This window comes from Euprymna scolopes, chromosome 25 (genome assembly GCF_053919585.1).
Source record: "Euprymna scolopes isolate OS-2025 chromosome 25, ASM5391958v1, whole genome shotgun sequence".
Lineage (NCBI taxonomy): Eukaryota > Metazoa > Mollusca > Cephalopoda > Sepiida > Sepiolidae > Euprymna > Euprymna scolopes.
Genome location: NC_136506.1, coordinates 30,814,765 through 30,837,191, shown reverse-complemented (window position 1 = coordinate 30,837,191; position 22,427 = coordinate 30,814,765). Strand labels below are relative to the sequence as shown.

The following is a 22,427-nucleotide window of genomic DNA, read 5'->3' as shown; positions in this document are numbered from 1 at the left end:
AGAAATCGAACTCACACACACACACACACACACACACACACACACACACACAGTGTCTTTTACCTTTTATATATAAGTAGAGAGTTTTTATTATGAGTGAGAGGTTTTATTTATTTTATTATTTTTTGCAAATATTTAAAAGAAATATTTTGAACTTTACCCCTATGTAAAAAATGTTTTGTTTTTATTCTAAATTATAACATTATTATTTAGAAAGTTATTCTTAACATGAGGAAAAGGGTTTTGCTAACTATTCTGAAATTTCACCTAAAAATTAAAAAAAAAAGAAACAAAAAAAAAATATGATTTTTTCCAATAATAGGAATAGTTAACAAAGCCCCCCCCCCTCCGCTGAAATGTAATAAAGCGGAAATGATTAACCGGATGTGGCAATTCTTAGTTATTATGCTTTTACACGCATAAGGTAAACAATTATGGATATTTCGTGGGATTCTGCTCGTAACAGATGATAAAATTTGTACATATGTCAATGTGAATTACGATTTTCAAGTTATAAGCCATTAAAAATTACAGATAAACATTTTTATTATAGGCATCTACCGTCTACAATGCGTTCAATAATATATTGCTATTTCTACATATAAATATTATCGCTCTGACAGGACCATATTAATAAAAAAAAATGTAACAACAAATATCCAAATCTATATCTACGAATCATGATCGGCAACAGATATGGGGTGGAGGATCTGCATCCTGTGAACGTTGTATCTTCTTACTGTAGATAACAGAATACAAGAGGCTGAATGGAGGTTAATGAATATGAACAGGATTGAAGATATGAGGGAGAAATCGACTACAAAAGAATTAAGCTTGGAAATGGACTGCTTTTAGAAAAGTAACCATAAACAAAGAGCCATCTTTATTATTTCATTTTATAATTGCTCTCAGATTACAGAGATCACTAGGATGCTTTGATATTTATTGAGTTTGAACTCTTGAGTATCATTTTAAACTTCCAACCTTCGCCCGACAAATATCGAAAAATTAGCTAAAAACGTTAATTTCTTCACCCTGAAATCATCAGTTTTCTACAGGGAGGAGTCAGCAAAAACCGTCCTCTCATGACAAGTTCGCTTCTACGCATGCGTCATACGTCTGGACTACACAAGCATTATATATATATATATATATATATATATATATATATATATATATATATATATATATACTATGTACATGGGTATATACTGATATGTATATATATTGACGTACATGTATATATATATAAATATTTTTATATTAATATCTATATATATATATATATATAAATACATGTGTATATAGATATATTAATATACATATGTATATATATATATTAATATATATGCGTATATATATATTAATACATATGCGCATATATATTAATACATATGCGTGTATATATATATTAATATATATGCGTGTATATATATATTAATATATAGGCGTGTATATATATTAATATATATGTGTATATATATATTAATACATATGCGTGTATATATATTAATACATATGCGTGTATATATATTAATACATATGCGTGTATATATATTAATATATATGCGTGTATATATATTAATACATATGCGTGTATATATATTAATATATATGCGTGTATATATATTAATACATATGCGTGTGTATATATATTAATACATATGCGTGTATATATATTAATACATATGCGTGCATATATATTAATACATATGCGTGTATATATATTAATACATATGCGTGTATATATATTAATATATATGCGTGTATATATATTAATATAAGTGTGTATATATATATTAATATAAGTGTGTATATATATATTAATATATATGTGTGTATATATATTAATATATATGCGTGTATATATATTAATATATATGCGTGTATATATATATTAATATATATGCGTGTATATATATCAATACATATGTGCATATATATTAATAGATATGTGTGTATATATATATTAATAGATATGTGTGTATATATATATTAATAGATATGTGTGTATATATATTTATTAATATGTGTGTATATATATATTTATATATGTGTGTATATATATATATTAATATATGTGTGTGTATATATATTAATTAATATATATGTATGTATATTAATATATATATGTATGTATATATTAATATCTATGTATATATATTAATATGTGCATATATATTAATATATGTGTGTATATATATAAATATATATATATATGTGTGTGTGTGTGTATATTAATATGTGTGTATTAATATATTTATATGTATATATTAATATATATACATATATATATGCATATATTAATATATTTATAGGTACATCTATATATGTATATATTAATATATTTATATGTATATATCTATATATAAATGTGTTAATATATAAACAGATATGTATATACTAATAATATAATAATAATATATTAATATATATCATATATGTATAATATATACATATATATCTGTATATATGAATATATTTATGTGTATGTATCTATATGAATATATATATACATATAAATATATTAATATATTTATGTGTATGTATCTATATGAATATATATATACATATAAATATATTAATATATTTATGTGTATGTATCTATATGAATATATATATATACATATATATATATACATACATACATAGGCATGTATAGTGTGAAGAATTTGAGTGCATGAATACGTTTGCCAACTATGAAAGATTTATTGTTTTATAATTGAAGGACCTTGTCAATTAGTGTGCGTTTAACTATTTTCTGTTATGTTGAGTGTTTTGTGTGAAGAAATTCTAGACAAACGGTGAATCACAGTTTTATAAAAAGAAAATTAAACAAGAAAGTAGGAGAGAGAATAAGAAATAAAAAGTGCTGTTCGAAAGATTTGGACTATTTAAATGAATAATAAAAAAATAGACATAAAAGAATAGGACAGAATAGAAATGCATTTAAAAAAGAAAAAGAATCAAAAGAAACGTGAATCATAAAAGATTTAAAAAAAAAAAAAAATGAAAAGGAGAAAAAATTAAGAGAAACAGAAAAAAATAAAAATAAAATAAGGCAAACAACAAAAAAGAAAATCTAAAAGAAAAAGAAAAATAGAAATAGAAACGAGAAAATGAAAGAGAAAAAATGTAAAAAATCGAAAAATACAAATAGAAACGAAAAAAAAATGAAAAGAAAAATTGAAAAATATAAAATGAAAAAAAAATCGAAAAATACAAATAGAAACGAAAAAAAAAATGAAAAAAAAAATCGAAAAATACAAAATGAAAGAGAAAAAAATGAAAATAAAATCGAAAAATACAAATAGAAACGAAAAAAAAAATGGAAGCAATAAAAGAATGAAAAAATATTAAAAAAATAAGTAAAACGAAAGAATATAAAAATGAAACAAAAAATATAATAAACGAAAGTAAAATATTAATAACAAAAAAAGATTTTTAAAAATACGCGGGGGTGGGGAGAGGGAGAGGTCATGTTAAAAATCATACATACGCGATTTGAATGGTTCTTTGACGTCATCTTTTCGATGATGTCTATGATGTCTTTTGCGATGTCTCCGATACCTTGGTACATGAAGTCCAATATAGACAGTCTCTTGAGAACGATGATCTACAAGGAGGAAACAAAAAGAAAGACAAACATTAAAGTGCATCATCATATGGATATTATGGATGGAAAATAAAGGATTCACCAGAAATTTCCATCTAAGGTTAAAATTAAGTTTTTAAAAAAGTGGAAAATTCCATATGCAGTTAAGTCGACATAAACCTGTAGTTGCGTTATGGGTTAGCAAGAGAAAAGACGCAGGTCATCTAGATTTACTTTCTACAAATTACTATAAAAGTAAATAGGATCCAGAGTAATCAATGGAGTTATTTGTTGTTGCTTCTTTTAGTTGAGACACCAAGAGAAGAAAAAAGAAAAATTTCTGCGATTACTAATGTCATCAAGGTCGAGAATGTCGCTATTAGGTGTGTGAGAGAGAGAGAGAGAGAGAAAGAGAGAGAGAGAGAAAGAGAGAGAGAGAGAGAGAGAAAGAGAGAGAGAGAAAGAGAGAGAGAGATTCAACTGTTTTCTATTCACTACGTGAGGGTAAAATTACGTAGAGAGTGAAAAGTTCCATCGGAAATAAGCTGACGTTATCACAGGTCTTTAAACAAGTACAATTATTCACATAGTACTCTTACTTTTCTTATCTTTGTCATTTAGTCCTCACATTCCATGATCGATGTCTCTGACAAAGAAGGAAGAGTTGCTGTTTTCTGGATCAGAATCTATTCCATCTTACACATCGTTGGCAAATTTTTGACATTGAAGTTGTAGATTTTTTTAGCTTCTTACATCAACTAGCTTCATGCATAGTCTGGAGCGATTCCCATGAAATAAAAACATAATGAATACTGTACGGACATGCAGAAGTTCAAGTGTAACGTGAACCGACATCTTGCTGCTCAACTCCCCACATAGTACCCCTGTAGCTTATGTCTACATCAAAGTGGCAAAAAAGAAAAATAGTCCGCAATAAATGAATGAATGATACAAATTACTCATCTCAACAAGATTCCATTTAATGAATACTAGTTCTATCACCAGACGATTGCAATCTCAACTGAATAGTAACCTACGTTCCAAAATGGAGTATTGTTGACACATCTGGACAGGAGCTGCTTGGAGCACTCTACCATGCCTTGACAGAGTTTAAAACTGGCTTCAAAACCTAGTAGAAGATGCAATCTCTTTTCCACAGAAGAGACGTTGCAAGCCTGTCGCTATTGTATCAGCATTTTCATGTTAAGTGCTCATCCGAACTTCAATCTATGCTCCCACCCTACCAAACCTTCACAAAAAAAAGAAAAGAAAATCACTCGTCTAGCTACAACCATTATCAACAATTTCCCTTATTTCCTATGTGTGCCTTAATCAAAACACAAATTCCATGAACAAAGCTTATTTCCTAGAGCTGCCCGCCTATGGAACTCAGTTATGCTGACCTGTTTTCCAGGTGACTGCAATATGGTCATCTTCAAGTCAAATGCAAACAAGTTCTTGTTGAGCTGTCCCCTTAAATAATCAAATTCTACCCAACCGCGGTCCTGGATATGACCTTAAACTATATCCGATGGTGAGGCTGCAGCTTGGGGGTTTTAGAGAGTGTGGAGCACCCTTTAATTGACATTTCTTCCAGGTCCACTCTGACCAGGAGTGGTAGTACCTGCACGGGTCCCAACTATGGGTTAAATAGAAACCGACTTAAAAAAAAACAAATATATTCTATTAAAAAATTGTTCTTCAAAATCACTGGATTCGGCATAAAATAACCTAAAAAGGGTTGATATGCCGTAAAACAAAATCAATCAACCAACCAACAACAAACTGCCACAACTAATGATTACTACACTGCTGTCACGATGACCTCTATACACTCATTAACCCGTATCCTTGGGTAGCTTTTGGGCCTTGATAAGTAGTGACTCCCTTGTAAAAACACAAAATGAAAAAGATTATCCAAAGTTTACGACAACTATTCATTATATGGATACGTGAGACAATGGGTGTGTGGTTAGACAGCTATTATTTTAAGTAAAACTGCAATAATATTCAAGAATTGGAAAGTCTAAATCTTAAAATTAATTCCATCAATTGATGGTAAACGTAGTTTTTAAATATTGGTGGGTACATTTGCTAGCATAAATATTAACTAATCACGTTTTCTCAGATAAATTTGGTATTTTATTATAAACATGATCATGAAGAGATCACTAGGTTGATTCTGTCTGGAAATAAGCAAAGATTCGTGAGAAAAGGAAGTCACTAAAAAGTAGGAGGATATGATGTCAGATATATGACGAAACGAAGACAATGGTAAGTGCTAATTTTTAATGTTTGGATAGAGCAACTGCATTGCTAATGTGTTTTGAAGGGGGGTTTAACAAAACGTTGTTTAGCCTAAATAAATGGTTTACCAAAAATAAACAACTAAAGTCACTGTCTCTTTCACTCTCTGCCATTTTTACTTTTCAGCCACTGGACGATCAACTGTCAATAAATGTGAATAAATCATTCATCTAAGAAGAGATTATTGTTTGAATAATTGTGATTTATGTAAGAAGTACACTACGGTCTTTCATTCAACTAATAATATAATCTCGGTCATCAGCGGCACAACACGTTATTTCCATGGAAAGTGCTCGTCTGAGCTTCAATCTCTGGTCCCCCTCGCCAATCTTTCACAAAAAACACCAGTCTAGCTAAAACCACTGTCAGTAATTTTCCCCATTCTTTATCTGTGTCTAAATCAAAACGTAGATTCCATGAACAAAGCTTCTTTCTTACAAGTGCACGCCTATGGAACTCTCTTCCGTTTGCCTGTTTCCCACCTGACTACAACTTGGATGTCTCCAAGTCTAGCATAAACAAGTTCCTGATGAATCGCCCCCTTAAGTATGACACTTTATCAGATCTCCATTATTAACGATTACTACAATATTGTCCCATTGATTACTGTACACACAATGATCCTTATCCCCGAGTGGCCTCCGGGCCTTGATAAGTGGTGACTTCCATGTAATAAAAAAAAAAAAAAAAATTTGATGATGGCAGACAGCAGCGAAAAGCATGATTTTAAATTGATTTAATGAATTTTTGTAAGTAATACAGTTTCTGTGTGATTCTTTACTTTATCCTAGGTTCCATAGTTCCAAAATCAACCTAACCTACAGTAGAGTAATTTCTGATAGTAATAAGAAAATTAGAGCAATACTGGAATCATAAGGGACTGACTCTGAAAATAAATCAAAGATAAATCATAAAGATGTAGAATTGATAGAAACCTTGAATATCTGCATCACTTGTCGTGTGGCTGCTTACAAAAGAACCAAGATCTCGCACCGCCTCCGTCTCCATACGGGAACTCTGCACTGACTTTGTCATTATGTGGGATTTGTACTTCACAATTGCTCGGCTTGAGCCATAGCATCCGTCTACAAAACAAAAGAGGTTTTGAAATATATAAAAAAAAATTTTTTCAGGAAACAAAAATTTTAGGAGCATCTTATTCTGTGTTATTTAAATTCTTTGGATTACTGTTATTTTCACAATGTTTTGACGGATATAATCTTCTACCTTCTTCAGGTTTATTTTGTTGATATCAGGAATCTTTCTGCACATAATTTTAAAATGGAACCCTATATTTAATTCACAGGGTTAGCATGCTCTCATTCTGTCAGCCATAACCGGGTACAAGTCTTAAGTAATTCACAATTGTATGATGAGTATCACCTCGCACTGAGGATTGAACCTTCAACCTCCAGAAAGGTGTCACTTAGAAGTTAATTTTACTTATTACTTTTGTTACCTTGTAAGTTGTGAGAATAACGAATCAAATATAAATAATGCAAATTATTAATCCTCATTTCAAAATATTCAAAAACGTATTTTTTTTTTTAAAGTTTGTTGATTTTTTTTTATCAATCTCTTTTATTTTGAGAAATCAATTTTTGATTCTGACTAGCCATTTTTTAATCCTTGTACCATGTTCTTATGAAAAAAAGTAGGGTGAAGAGGAGAAGGAGGAGGAAATGCTAGTTTAATATGAAAGCTGAATAACAGACTTATTTACATAATATGAGCATTAAGCAAATGTCGCATGAAATATGCTAACACCATGAATCCCTTGTGTGCATTTAACACAGATCCTGTCACCATTATTATGCACTCTTTGTTTACATAGGTAAATAACAAGTTTAGTGCATACGTACTGGCTTAGTTGTCTCATGAGGGTCATTAAGCGCAAACTATCATTACATTCGCAAACTTCAGAACAGAAATGTTACCCGAAACTGTGTTTATAAATAAATGCAACGCGATTCTGTGAAATACAATATTCCTTTTTCATTTTTTTTTTTTTGTTTTGCAAGTGGATTTTGCTGAATTTGTAGAATAGCCAACACAGCAATAAGAAGGGTGAAATAAATAAATACACAACAGATAACTGCTACCAAAGGCCAGCAAAATTACTCTTCTATCTACCTGGATAACTTTTTTTGTTTAACTTATTAAAATAAGCATTTTTTTTTTTTTTTTTAAATTAAAAATAAAGGTAGTGTAAAACCTGTCGAGTTAAAATAAAAAAACAAGATAGTGGCCAAATTCGAACCATAGTCAGGCCTCGATAATCGCTAAAAAATCGAAAATTAAACAAAATACTAACAGAAACACATCCAGTAAATGTTACCAATCATGCGAAAATGTAATGCTCTATCAGTATTTTGTTTAATTTTCGAGTTTTTGCGATTATCAAGTTTACACTATGGCTTTTGATTTTCAGCAATAAACTGCTAGTATGATTTTAAAATAAATACAAGTAAATATAATGAATGAGATATATTACAATAACAAAACGAATAAAAGATAATAAATTTTAAGATAATTTGAAAAAAAATATGTAAGATGTAAATAAAAATGTTTAAAATATTTTTAAGGTGCATTTAAAAATATGTAAAATGTAAATAAAAATGTTTAAAATATTTTTAAGGTGCATTTAAAATATGTAAGATGTAAATAAAAATGTTTAAAATATTTTTAAGGTGCATTTAAAATATGTAAGATGTAAATAAAAATGTTTAAAATATTTTTAAGGTGCATTTAAAATATGTAAGATGTAAATAAAAATGTTTAAAATATTTTTAAGGTGCATTTTGATTTTTGTTCTAACACGACAGGCTTTGCACTACCTTTATTTTTAAGTTAAAGGAACACTTTAAAATAAATTAAAGCACAAAAAAAAAACTTATCTGGGTAGGTAGAAGAATAACTTATCTTGCCTTTGGTAATATTTATTTTTTGTGTATTTATTTTTTCACCCCTTTTTTGGCTCTGTTAGCTATTTTGAAAAATCACCTAAATTTCATATTTCTTGCTCAAAGTTGTTTCAAACTGAACAGTTTACTATTGAACCTATTTAATTCAATTACATTTATATCATAATACCCAATACTCAGTATTATATTCAATACCCAATGCTAATTATATTACCAATATTCAATATTATATTCAATATTCATATATTGATTATAATAATTCAATATTCATATATTGCATATAATATTGAATATAATACCCAAAAGTAATTTTTATGGAAATCACTCAAACAAGAAATGACGCCGCATGATCTAACAAACAAAAGATAATTATTGCAAAAATAGGAGATGCTTATTAGCCTAGTCTTAAACTGACCATAAAGCTATAGGTAGGATGAACGCAGTAAACAAGAAGAGAATTTGTAGCATGCATGATCCCCTGCGAGTGAACATTGAACGACGCACAATAAAAATGACTAAGTTTAGCATTTCTCCCCCACCCCACCATTTAGCCCCCAAAGTCCCCAGGGGACATCAAATCCTGGTGAAAATAAACAAACGGTGCAGATATGTAAAATTGAGTTCTGCACCATGCAAAAAAAGAAATGACTAAGTCCATCATTAGCCGCCCCTCACCCCCATTTAGCCCCAAAAGTCCCCAAGGCCTTAACATATTTAAATTTAAGTTCAGCACCATGCAAAACTGCTAAATAGACATACACATAAATTTTTGAACAAATACAGTAAAATAGTCCCAAAAATGGAGTATTTTTATTAGCCCTAAAAGTTATCGCGAAGTATAGACAAACAAAATTATATAGAAATCAGTTAGTTACAACTTTTCAGAAAGTTTTATAAACATCTAAGGCATCAATCTTAGCCGATGTCTCCATGACGCACCGGAAGTCAAAAGCGTTGAAATTAATCGAAGTCAATCCAACGGTGACGATGGCTTGCTAAAATGTCGGCGAAAAAAGTCGACCCCTCCTTGTAGAAAACGGTTGAGTTGAGGTTGAAAGAATTAATGTTTGGGGCTAATTTTTTTTATATTTGTCGGCCGAGACGTTGATCTTCAAAATGATACTGATCTTGTCAAGATTCGTCGCCTCTGTCAGAAGTTTTTGCGAGACATACAAACATACATATATACATTTAAACAGACAGGTGAGATTTATATTATAGATTACTTTTTTCTGAAGAAGGCCAGACGAATAGTTGGCCGAAACGTAGTGAAACAACAACTATGAAGATAAGGATAGCAGTCTGTAAATGAATAAATGAGTTTTAGTTCGAATAAAGATGGTATAATAACATTGTACTTGTTTTACAAGTATTTTAATGGAATATGCTCTGATGAACTCTTAACACATGTGCTCCACCTCGATTAACCCAACAAGCAGCAAAATCCCACCCTTTTACCGTAGAGAGCACTAGATGCTGGAAATTTTCTTTCCTCGAACTTAAAAAGTTTAGAATTCTCTTTCTGTTTTTTTTTTCTTCTCTAACTTTACTAACATGCAGAAATTAAAACAGACATCTCACTGCTCAGCACCCTGCATAGTGTCCCTATGTAAGCATGGTCCTAAATATAATAGTAGCCACTTACATCCAAGTGGCAATATATCTTATGCGATATTTCCGTTCAGTCTCAAGAAACAATGGATACCTCCTCAAAGAGTAATTGTGAAAAAAGGGTTGCACAATCCCTAACCGAATCTTTCCTGAATCAACACTGCTTGAGTTCAGTGGCAAAGAGAAGTGCTAGATGACTGGAAACAATGCAGAGATAAGTGGAGAGCACATACAACACCTGTAACTCTATAAGTCAGGTCTATCTATCTAAGCCGCTATGATGTGGAACATGAAATTGGTAGTGAAGACAGTGCATCACTGAAAACCATCCTTGGTGGTTCTAGAAAATGCATTTTACGATAATACATACATAATACACCGTGAGTCTTCCCAACCCATACCTCATATAGAAGAGAATGTTGTTCCCAAAACTGTCCATTTTCTTTCGCAGTTCAGAAACAAGAGGACGATTTGTCTGGTATGTTTCACTAGAGAATTCCTTTCTGTGACACAGCATTCCGAACACCTAACTGAACTTCTAATAAAAATTTGCAGGTTAATTAATTAGTTAGTTAATTACCTTTGATAGTTAATTACAAATTAAATAAAACACATACCTTGCTGGTTTCAAATAAAATTCAAATTAGAAGTTATATCAACGGTTGACAAAAAGAAACAAATCAATTAAAACATAACGTTTTTAGTTTTTAGTTTTTACAAACAAGCGAAGACATGCTTGCTTTATTTACAAGATGAAATACGAAGAGACAAAGTACACATAATCACTCGTTTATATAAACAATCAAAGGGGAGATAATTCCGAGTTACTGAACAGTTTAAATTACATGTCACATAAACCAGACAAGGAGAGGCAACTCTTCATATAGCTGGTGTAGTCTTCACAGTATTAAAAACCTGACTAACATTGACGAATTTCCAATAAAATTCCACTTTTTAACACAGCCAAGATTAAATATTGCTTCATTGTTAAATGTATACAAACGGATGCATTTTTAAGAATACACATCTTGTATTTTTTTTTTAAAGTATTGAGTGAAATTTACCTACTTTAAAAATGTAACAATTTCAATTTAACAAAATTTGTCACATTAAATAGCTGTTTTTTTTTTGTTGTTTTTTTTTTTTCAGCTGAAACTGAGAAAGAAATGACAATTTTGGATTGGAAATCCATTTGCAGATTCCATTAGACTTTTAAGAAATCGTTTCCGAAAAAGTAGAAAAAAACTAATGCAACAGCAAAATTACATGATCGTTTTGACACAATGGTTCTTGCTAGACAACCAAAGTTAAGTGACAGAGCCTGGCCAATACAAAATGGGTGACCATTTGGAAATGCTAGGTACTGTATGTCATCTTCTCCTAATCGGATTATTCCTGCAGCTGGAGATCGCTTGTGAGTTTGATGTTTCTTGTAAATTTCCCCCTTCATAGGAACTGGCATAGCCTACCCAGATCTAATACAAAATCAAGTATCACTGGTTCGTTTAAAACCACATTTTACATTAAACTACTTTTTTTTTACATAGGCATCACCACTTATCAAGGCCGATAGGCCACTCAAGGATAAGGGTTAAAGAGTGTAGAGTAGTCAAAAGGACAATATAGTAATCGATAGTAATGGAAGTTCGGTAAATTTGTTAACTTAAGTGGAACGGCTCATCAGAAATTTGTTCACGTTGGACTTGAAGACAACCATATTATAGACAGCTGGAAAGCAGGAAAACGGAAGACAATTCCACAGGCGTGCAATTCTAAGAAAGAAGCTTTGATCATGGAATCTATGTCTACTTCACCCCATGTTCCCATATGGGAACATACATGCCGAGATAGTGCTTTTCCTCCTCTGATACTCTTCACAATCATTTTCTGTGAGAGCAACCAATCTTGGCACAAACAAGTTTTCCATTTAGTTTTTATTATTTTACTCAGCAGGAGTTCTTGCACAAATTATTACTAGTGATCACTTTTTGACAACAAAAGGTGGTATTTTCAGGTTTCCCCAGATATCCAGTAATCTCAGCTTTTCACACTGTGTCCTTGCAACAGCCGTTTACCATTGATTTCTTGCTTATACCGGTTATTGATTTTTTTTCCCCTAGAATTTGAGTGGCAATAAGCTTCCAGTATTCTTTATACACTTCCAGTGGAGGTCTGGATGGTGCTTTTGTTCTTTGTCATTTCCATCCTCCCTGATCTTTCATGACCATTTTCTGTGGCAGTAACCGATGCTGCTGCCACCACTTTTTATTATGGAAGGATATATTTTGTAGTATCAACGTAGATGCTACTTAATCTAAAAGAGTAAGTTATGAATTTTATTTACTTGGATTCTTTGGACTACTTTTCTCATCTTGAGTGCCATTTTCACAACATTTTGGTCAATATGACTTCTTCAGGTGTATCTTGTCGAACTCTGGAATCTTTCTGGCAAACTCGGGAATCTGCATGGAATTTTGAACAGAACCCTTTATATCATCTTATGTAAGGCACTAGCCTGGGTGCCCAGCGTTGCCTGGGTGTTGGGGGGGGGGGAGGTGAGCAAAAAAAAAAAAAAAAGTGGTAGTAGGCAAGCAGGCTTGAACCCGTACTGCGAAGGAGGAAAAGAATGTAAAAAAAACAACAACAAAAAAGTGACGTCTTTGCTGTTGTGTCCATCGCCAAACTGGAAGTGGCAAAGGTTTAAATTAAGGCTAGACAATCGAAAAAAGAGGGGATGACTTTCGAAAATATTGGCGAAAAAAAAAAACGACCCCCCTCCCTGTAAAAAAGTGCTCAGTTGAGGATGAAGGAATTAATGTTTTCAGCCAATTTTTCAATATTTGTCGTCCGAAGGGTTGAGCTTCAAAACAATACAGATCTCGTGAAAATCCTCTGTCGAAAGTTTTAGGCAGACATACAAACATACATACATTTAAACAGACAGGTGAGATTTATATTATAGATGTAGTCTTCTAAAAAAAGAGACATAAAAAATATAAAGTTATCTCCCTTTATATTGAGATATAAGAGTTCTATTCCTTTGCGACAGGGTTTTTAGAGTGATCTCCCTTGCTTGTTACTGTTTTTGGAAAACAAAGATAGCGGTTTAGATAAACGGACGTGTCTTCATGACTAGATTTATGTAACGAGTTAATAAACTGACAGGATGAGAACAATATACTTCCATGCCGTGAATAGCAGGTTCTGTTTGAAATTTCATAAAGGTTATGGAGTTCGACATTAAGCTCTACAAGTTCAATTATTAGGTTCCCAAGTTGAAAAAGAAGGTCACATATCGGCCCAAACGCTATATAAATAACAGTCAGGATAAGAATAAAAAAACGAACTAGTAATACCTTGTGTAATATTAACCCTACATGGGGTATGCTGACTTCCTCCAAAGAAGAAAGTTAACAGGGAACATGAAATTCATTAGGGATCCCCAGCTATATGTATATCCCAGTCACGGGAAGATGACATATAGTGTCTAGCATTTTCAAATGGTCACCACACTGGTACTGACCAGACTCCACATCGTTTAAGTTTTCAGATCTAATGAGAACCTGTGTGTCAACGTGATCATACCATATACAAGATGAGAACGGTAATATTCCAAATGATAAAATTTATCTATCCTCATCTCTAAAAATTCTGAAATCTTTGATATATCTCAAACTATATCTCTATCTAGCACCATATTCTAACTATACTTAGAAATAGGTGAATAAGATAAACTATGTGACCAAAAGCTTCCTTTTAATTAGCTGTTACACTGTGATGTAGGGGAGGACACCACTCCATTCCCAGGATTAGTCTACTTGACCTTACTACTAATCTTATAATGCTGAATGTTTCACAAAAAGGCATCAAGTACCATTTATAAAGTCTTTGACTTGACCGAAGATTGAACCCTGACCTCCTAGTTCATTAGCGAAAACTCTTACTATTAGGTCAAATAGGTTGAATAAAACTGAATAAAACATGCATAGCTACAACCATGTTTTTTAAAATACTTAATTCATTACTGACTTTTTAATGAGTAGACTGTAATTAAAGTTGGGATGATAATCGGGATCGGAAAAAAATTGTTCCTATTTTCCGATGCCAAAAACGATTCCTTTAAAAATCTTCTTTTTTTTATTTGATTTTATTTAAAATTTCTTCCACTGCAGGCAATAATGATAAAATAGTAAATATCTATTGATTTTAAGCTATCAACAAACTAAAATTGATAGACGATACTCCACAAATGTATTTTTACATTTTATAAAATGTTTGCACATTTTTTTTTTTTTTACATATACTTTTTATAGTAATCAGTACAAATAACAACTCTATAGTTAAATATTTAGAGTTTTATAAAGAATCGAAAGCGGGAATCTAGTTCGGAATCGGTAATTGTATTTGAATCGGGAAGAATTTTGGAATCGTCTCATCACTAACTGTAAGTTAAACATTTGATTCGATTCATTAATTTTCTTTATAATTTCTCATTAAAATATTCATTGGATGCTGCTTTGACCATATTGAATAATTTGTACAATTTGTGTAAACGCTGTTGTGGCCAAGTCACTAATGAAGTCAAAAACAGTTGTAATTCTTGACTTGTATGAAGAGAGACATGAGCAAGTCTTTCAAGAGTGGCAGATTATAATTAGGTCTGATGAAAAGAGTTTTTTTTTTTCTTTCGAACGGACACAAAGACCTTTGCACAATAGCATGTTTACAGACTTTGTTTGAAATTGAAAACATGCATAGCCAGAAATTAATTAGCTATTCACATGCAAAATGGCAAAAGAGAAATAGTTTTTCTATTAATAGAAAAGATAGAAGGTCAAGGTCGACGTTGGTGGGTTTCTGTAGAGGTTCATTCAGGGTAGATTTTGTCCACTTGTTATCGTACTCCATTAGTGAACATATATATATATATATATATATATATGAATAAAAGTCTATATTCCAAATTTCATGATATTGACCATCTTACAATTTATTCCTTTCATTCAGTTGATACGTACAATTCTTGACAGAATCTGTTTCGTAGCACAAAATCAATCACTTCATTATTATATCAATCAGTGAATCTATTTTACATATTTTACCCCCGGGCTATGCCGGGCAGCCTGCTAGTATATATATATATATATATATATATATATATATATATATAGTGAATAAATGACAAAAAACTATACTCCAAAATTCATGATGTTGACCATCTTAGAATCTATTTCTTTGAATCAGTTGACATTTACAATTCTCGACAGTATCTGTTTCTTAGCACAAAATCAATCACTTAATTATTATATCAATTGGTGAATCTATTTTACCCTTAACTCATCAGAAGAAATAGCAACAATCAATCTGTCAAAAAAAAATAAAGTATGATTTGACATGATTAAAATCTGAAAATTGGAAAAGAAGCCGCAAATAGCTTTAATATGTTTCCATTACGCCATTTTGAATTTTATATATATATATATATATACTAGCAGGCTGCCCGGCATAGCCCGGTCGTAAAATATGCCTAAATATTACATGTCAATATGCAAATTCCTTATTTAATATTATAGAACTAATTCTCTCCACTATATAGTAATGATTTTACAAGTAATAAAAAAAATATATCACTTGAGTACCATCCACTACAATCAAAACTAGAATATTTAGCGCTCCAGCTATAGTCATTATTTATTTCTCCAACATCGTTACCATCTGAGCTACTGACAGATGGATATAAAAAGTTAAAAATCAAGTGAATTTGAGCTACGGATGTTTAATTTTGCGCATGTGCAAAAATAACAGCAGGAGTAACAACTTTATTCGACTTACCCTGCCAAGGTCAACTGTTATGTTTACAATTTTGACCCTTTAGCAGCAATTTTTGCCAGCTAAAAATCAAATCGATAGTGAGCTACAGATCCAAATACCCTATATATTAAATTTCAACTTTGTAGACAAAATATTCAAAGTGGAGTTTGGTGGAGACTTTTCACACACACACCGACAAGGTATATATGAAAGTGACCTTGACTTTGGGTGTTTGGACAATATCTGAATACAAAAACTGGCAACAAAAAAATAATGTTGTTTAACCTATAACTTTAAATTAGCACATATGCAGAAAAAAAAAAAACGAGTTAGGGTTAGGGGGAAAAAACAGGTATCGTCAACTTGAGACCAAGGTCAATTTTTTTTTATTTTGATGCCTTAGCAACTATTTTACAAGGTAAAACGAAATCGAAAGTGAGCTATAGGTCCTATATGTCAAATTTCAACTCTAGACAAAATATTCAGAGAGGAGTTTGGTAAAGACTTTTCGCACACACACCGATCAATATATATAAAAAAATATTTCTGTGCGCGAGAATATAGAAACTATTCATGAATAGAAGGCAGCATGATAAATGAAACCAATCATCAAGAAACAAAAAAAAAAAAAAAATGAATAAGTAATTCCTTAACGGTCGTTTTTTTACAAGAATATGCAAATTACTAAACCTTCATGTAGTCGCTCGCATATCCATGACAGTATATAAAAAGTTTGTTTTAATAATTTTAAAATAGAAAAAGTAGGTTTTAATATCAATGTTGTAGTGAAATATATAAGTGTGTATGTGTACAGGAAGTACAAATCTCAAGCTTTGTGAATAATATTTTGTATAGCACGCACACAAAATAACAATAGCAAACACACACACACAATAGATACATAGCAAGCACACACACACACACACACAACAATATACATAGGAAGCACACACACACAACAAAATATGTGTAGTAAGTGCACACACACTAAAACACAAAATATACAAAGTGTACACACACAAAATATGCATAATATGTGCGCACACACACGAAAAATATACATAGTATGCGTGCGCGCACACACACACACACACTATGCATTCAGGTTGGCAAACAACCATTTTTAAATAATCCCCATAAAAATAAACACCAGCAAGGGGGATAAGTCATATTTTACATTGAAGAAGAAGAAAAAATAATAATAATACGAAGACTTGTTGTCACCCAAACTCCAGGTTACACCGGTTCATATCGATGAATAATCTCTGATGATGATCGGTGTAAGAATTCTTTTAACAATATAGGAATTGTTTACCTTATGAACAAACAAATGAAAATTAAAAAACTAAAATGACTTTGCTTAATCTCATGCACATTATATATATATATATATATATATATATATATTATCTAGTCAATTTTTTTAACTTTGACCCCTATTTTGACCCCTTAAAATTTATTGTTTTGGTCTCAAATCAAGTTATTAAGTAAGATCCATGTCCAAGGAACCTATATCTAAAATTTCAAGTGTTTAGACCCAAAATTGTCGGAGGAGATTTGTAGAGTTCTCAAAGGTCAAATCGTTGAACTTTGACCCCCCTTAATCTCCAAATTTCTGGCCGAAAACCGATCACATCGATTTTCCCAAACCTCAGTATCCTGAATATCAGATTTTGAGTCTGTAGACTTAAAATTGACAGAGTTATCGTGTAGAGAAATGTAGACACACAGACAGACGGATACACAGACACGTTCACTTTTATAGATATATAGATAGATAGACTAATAGATTAAACAAAAATATATACGTATACATAAATATATATGGAAACAATTTTTTGTTTACTGTAAAGATTTTATGCAAATATTATGCAAGTATTAATCATGTAGAATATCTGCATGAATATAATTACACGTAATAGTTAACTAAAGATGATCCTCCCATAATAAAACCGAAAAAAACTAATAGGGAATTGATTAAAATGAATGTTTTAAAGAATATGCAAATTAGCTAGATCTTTTGCAGATGAATTCAATTCCATGACCCATATATAAGAAAATGGTATTTTCTTTTAAAATAAATAGAAAAAGAGGGGTTTTAATATGAATATCAATACACACAAAAGAAAAACGAATTTATAGGAGTATAGATAGATAGATATATATTTACACACACACTAGTTGTACCTTACCTAGAAGAGAGTATACTTATGGTCTATCTCCAAAACCTTTGTAGGAGTTTCTGACATATTTCCATTTTATGGATGTTAGACACACAAGGCAATTCCCATGATATTATTTTACCATCTTTGGACAGAACAGATATTACACTTTGATCATAGGCTAAAAAATTGTATTTTACTTTGAGTTTCACGTTTGACGCAACAATGAAAAGATGGCTTTATTTTGTATCGCATTTTTGTCGATCAGTCGGGGGTATTTCATCTTTTAAAATTGCTGATGATGCCAAAGAACATGAAAATATTTTTCTTTTTATCTACAGACTAGTGTTTCATACTTACGCCATCTTCAGTGTAAAAAATGATAATTACTGCTGGTCGGGACATTCAAACCCAGTCAGATAGTTACCCTTGACTTTGTAAGTTAGCATTTTACATCAAGCCCACCGGCAATTAACACAAGAATTTAGGGAAATTAAGTACGTATAAATTTCAGATCAGCAGGCATACATAGTAAACAATCACCCTCCACCCCTTTTTTTAGATGGGATCGCCAGATTGCCAACGGTGCAGTAACGTCCTGCATACTATGTACTGCTTACCGCAGTTTCAGTAAACAGTCTCTCTGGTTCCCCCTCGCCAATCTTTCACGAAAAACACCCGTCTAGCTGAATCCACTGTGAAAAATTTCCCCCACTCTATATCTGTGCCTAAATCAAAACGCGGATTCCATGAACAAAGCTTCTTTCTTAGAACTGCACGCCTGTGGAACTCTGTTCCGTCTGCCTGCTTCCCTCAGGACTACAACTTGGATGTCTTTAAGTCCAATGTTAACAAATTCCTAATGAACCGCCCCCTTAAGTAAACACTTCAGCAAATCTCCTCACTAACGTAATGTACTTGCAATAACCCTCATCCCTGAGTGACTTCCGGGCCTTGATAAATGGTGATCACTGTGTAAAAAAAAAAAAAAAAAAAAAACAGTTTGATCTTAGGATAGGGTTTTGTTTACAATTGTATCCCCCGACAGACAGAGCCACCACAAGTAAAGCATAGATAGCACACTGTCTATATAGGTAATCTTGTTATTATAAGTAATAGCAGGTGTTTCAGTCTGAGATATTCGTTTTCCAATTCTACTCAGCCTTTCCAACTGAAAGAAAAAAAAAAAAAAACGTCTACCGATTCCAAGATGGTTTTATATGGCAAGCATTTTGATCATTACAGGATCTGATTGCACAATTAGAATTTGGCAAGAGGACTTGACGCAGAACAAGAGTTTGGGATATAAAAAGAGAATTGCCAACGCAAGAAGAGAACAAGTTTTTTTTGTGTTTTGTACTAATGAGTCACCGTTTATCAAGGCCTACAGCCATTCAAGGATAAGGATCAATTGGTTCATCAGATGGTGAGACATCTTCAGGATTGGAGATGATGGTTGAAACTGAACAAAATTTGATTTCTGTTTCGTATTGATGTATTTTGAAATTCACTTTTACTATAATAGTTTTATAATTCAAACTGGCTGTCCCGACCTAGCCGCGCCCAGGAATATTTGTATTTGTAATATGTCTGAAGCTGCCATTTACAACACATAGATATATACATTGCTAGAAATATATCCGTCAAAGAATGGGTAAAATTAATTTCCCAAACAGAACAGTTTTGCACCATTTTTATGTCTCCTTATGACAATTAAAATCATGATATTATGATACTAAACCTTGTGTCTAAAATATTTATTCTAATTTTGATCAAAACTGAGATAACACAAAATACATATGAAAATATACTTTAGTTCTGGGATTGATTTGTTGTTTTAATTGTTCTAAGTAGCAGTAACTTATAATTAACTGAACATGTCACTAATTTCTTTCTTTAGCTATCAATGTATTTCTCTTGGCCATGTATCACATTGATATCACATTTTTAGAGAAAGAGTGACTCTCTCTATCTTGCCATCTAATTTACATAGCGTGTTTGTACACATCAGAAACATTTATATAAATTAAATAACAAAATAATATGTTATTTTACATCTATAAGGATAATCGAGAAGTAAAGAAACTTAATATTGGTGCAACTTGCGATATTTCATTGGCATCTTCCAGCAATGTACGTAAACCTCTGAAAAATTATGAAATGCTTAGCCAATCAAGTTGCAGAAGATGACAATTGTCAAGAGTGAATTGATTATACGGTCAAATTCAACAAATTAAGAAAATTGACTAAAGCGATTATGAATTTCATAGGACACACTAGTCAGTCTCCAGAAGGAATTGTTGAATTTTATCAGAAAAGAAAATTTATAGGTAAATAGATAAGTTGCAATTCTCACCATAACCCTGCAACCACAAAAACAACCTAACCCTAACCTAGTTGGCCAGATTCAAAAGCTGTAACAATAAAAAGAAATAAAAATTCATAGAAGCAAAAATAAATACATTTTGCTTTCATTATATTTTCTTTGTGAAAAAATAAATATTTTGTCATCAAAATTACCATACGATAATTCCTCCCTATAACAGAAACGTAAAAGTTTATGCACTACTATAATAGTCCCTATAACTAAGAGAAACATAAAAGGCCTATTACTGATAATAGAACATAAAAACTATTCCCTATAATAGAAACATAAAAACACTATTCCTTATGATACAAAATTCAAAAGAAAATTATTTCCAACATGGAAACATAAAAATTCATTCTATTCTATTCCCTACAATAGAAACCAAACAAGCATATTCCCTATAATAGAAACCTAAAAAGCATATTCCCTATAATAGAAACCAAAAAAGCATATTCCCTATAATAGAAACCAAAAAAGCATATTCCCTATAATAGAAACCAAAAAAGCATATTCCCTACAATAGAAACCAAAAAAGCATATTCCCCACAATAGAAACCAAAAAAGCATATTCACTATAATAGAAACCAAAAAAGCATATTCCCTATAATAGAAACCTAAAAAGTATATTCCCTATAACAGAAACCTAAAAAGCATATTCCCTATAATAGAAACCAAAAAAACATATTCCCCATAATAGAAACCAAAAAAGCATATTCCTTATAATAGAAACCAAAAAAGCATATTCCCTATAATAGAAACTAAAAAAGCATATTCCGTATAATAGAAACCAAAAAAGCATATTCCCTATAATAGAAACCAAAAAAGCATATTCTCTATAATAGAAACCAAAAAAGTATATTCCCTATAATAGAAACTAAAAAAGCATATTCCGTATAATAGAAACCTAAAATGCATGTTCTTTGCAATACAAGCTTATAAAATGCTGATAAACAAAGTTTTATTTACTATAAAAAAGCGCCAAAAGCTTTTTCTTATAAAAGAAACATAAAACTATTTCTTTTTTCATCAAATAATGTATTACCTACGCATTAATATATGACCAGGTACTGAATAATAATAATAATAATAATAACAATAACAATAATAATAAGTTAACAAGAAAGGAAAATTCTGCCAGATTGTAGATTTTGCTGCTGTTCTAGCAGACCACAAGAATGAAGATCAAGGAGACTGAAAAGCAGAGCAAATACACGGAATTAGCCAGAGAGCTCAAAGGGATCTGGAAAATGAAGAAAGTAAAGATAACACTACTGATAGTAGTGACGATACCAAAAACTTTGAAAAAAAAATCAGAGAGATTGGAATCAGAGGGATGGCAGAGAAGATACAACGAATAGCAATAATGAAAACTGCAGAAATATTAAGGAAAACCCTTGAATGTGGAGACCAACAGCACGCATAAACTATACAAAAACTGGACACAGAAACGGAAGGAACATCACATAGAATCATGAAAACTAAAACATTTGAAAAATATCGCCCTCTCTTTTTTTCTGTGAATGTCCCCATAAACAGGCACCACACCAAATAATGAGAGTCAAGACTGAGGAGAGAAACCACTAGCCAGACCTCTGCTGGATGAATGCAAAGAAGACTGGAACCTTGGGGAGGCTTATTGCCACCCAAAT

At 31.4% G+C, this 22,427-nt stretch overlaps 1 protein-coding gene across 9 annotated transcripts in view; it reads right to left on the bottom strand.

Moving 5' to 3' along the window:
- Window positions 1-22,427, bottom strand: part of LOC145247311 (sodium-driven chloride bicarbonate exchanger-like) — a 492,947-nt gene that overhangs the window by 203,407 nt on the left and 267,113 nt on the right. For all 9 annotated transcript variants that reach the window (XM_080108946.1, XM_080108940.1, XM_080108947.1 and 6 more), the window contains exons 3-4: window positions 6,838-6,987; window positions 3,500-3,616 (exon numbers count right to left, since the gene is read on the bottom strand). In XM_080108946.1, the coding sequence (XP_079965072.1) occupies window positions 3,500-3,616; window positions 6,838-6,937 (217 nt within the window). In that variant the 5' untranslated portion in view covers window positions 6,938-6,987. The remainder of the gene's footprint in view (window positions 1-3,499; window positions 3,617-6,837; window positions 6,988-22,427) is intronic.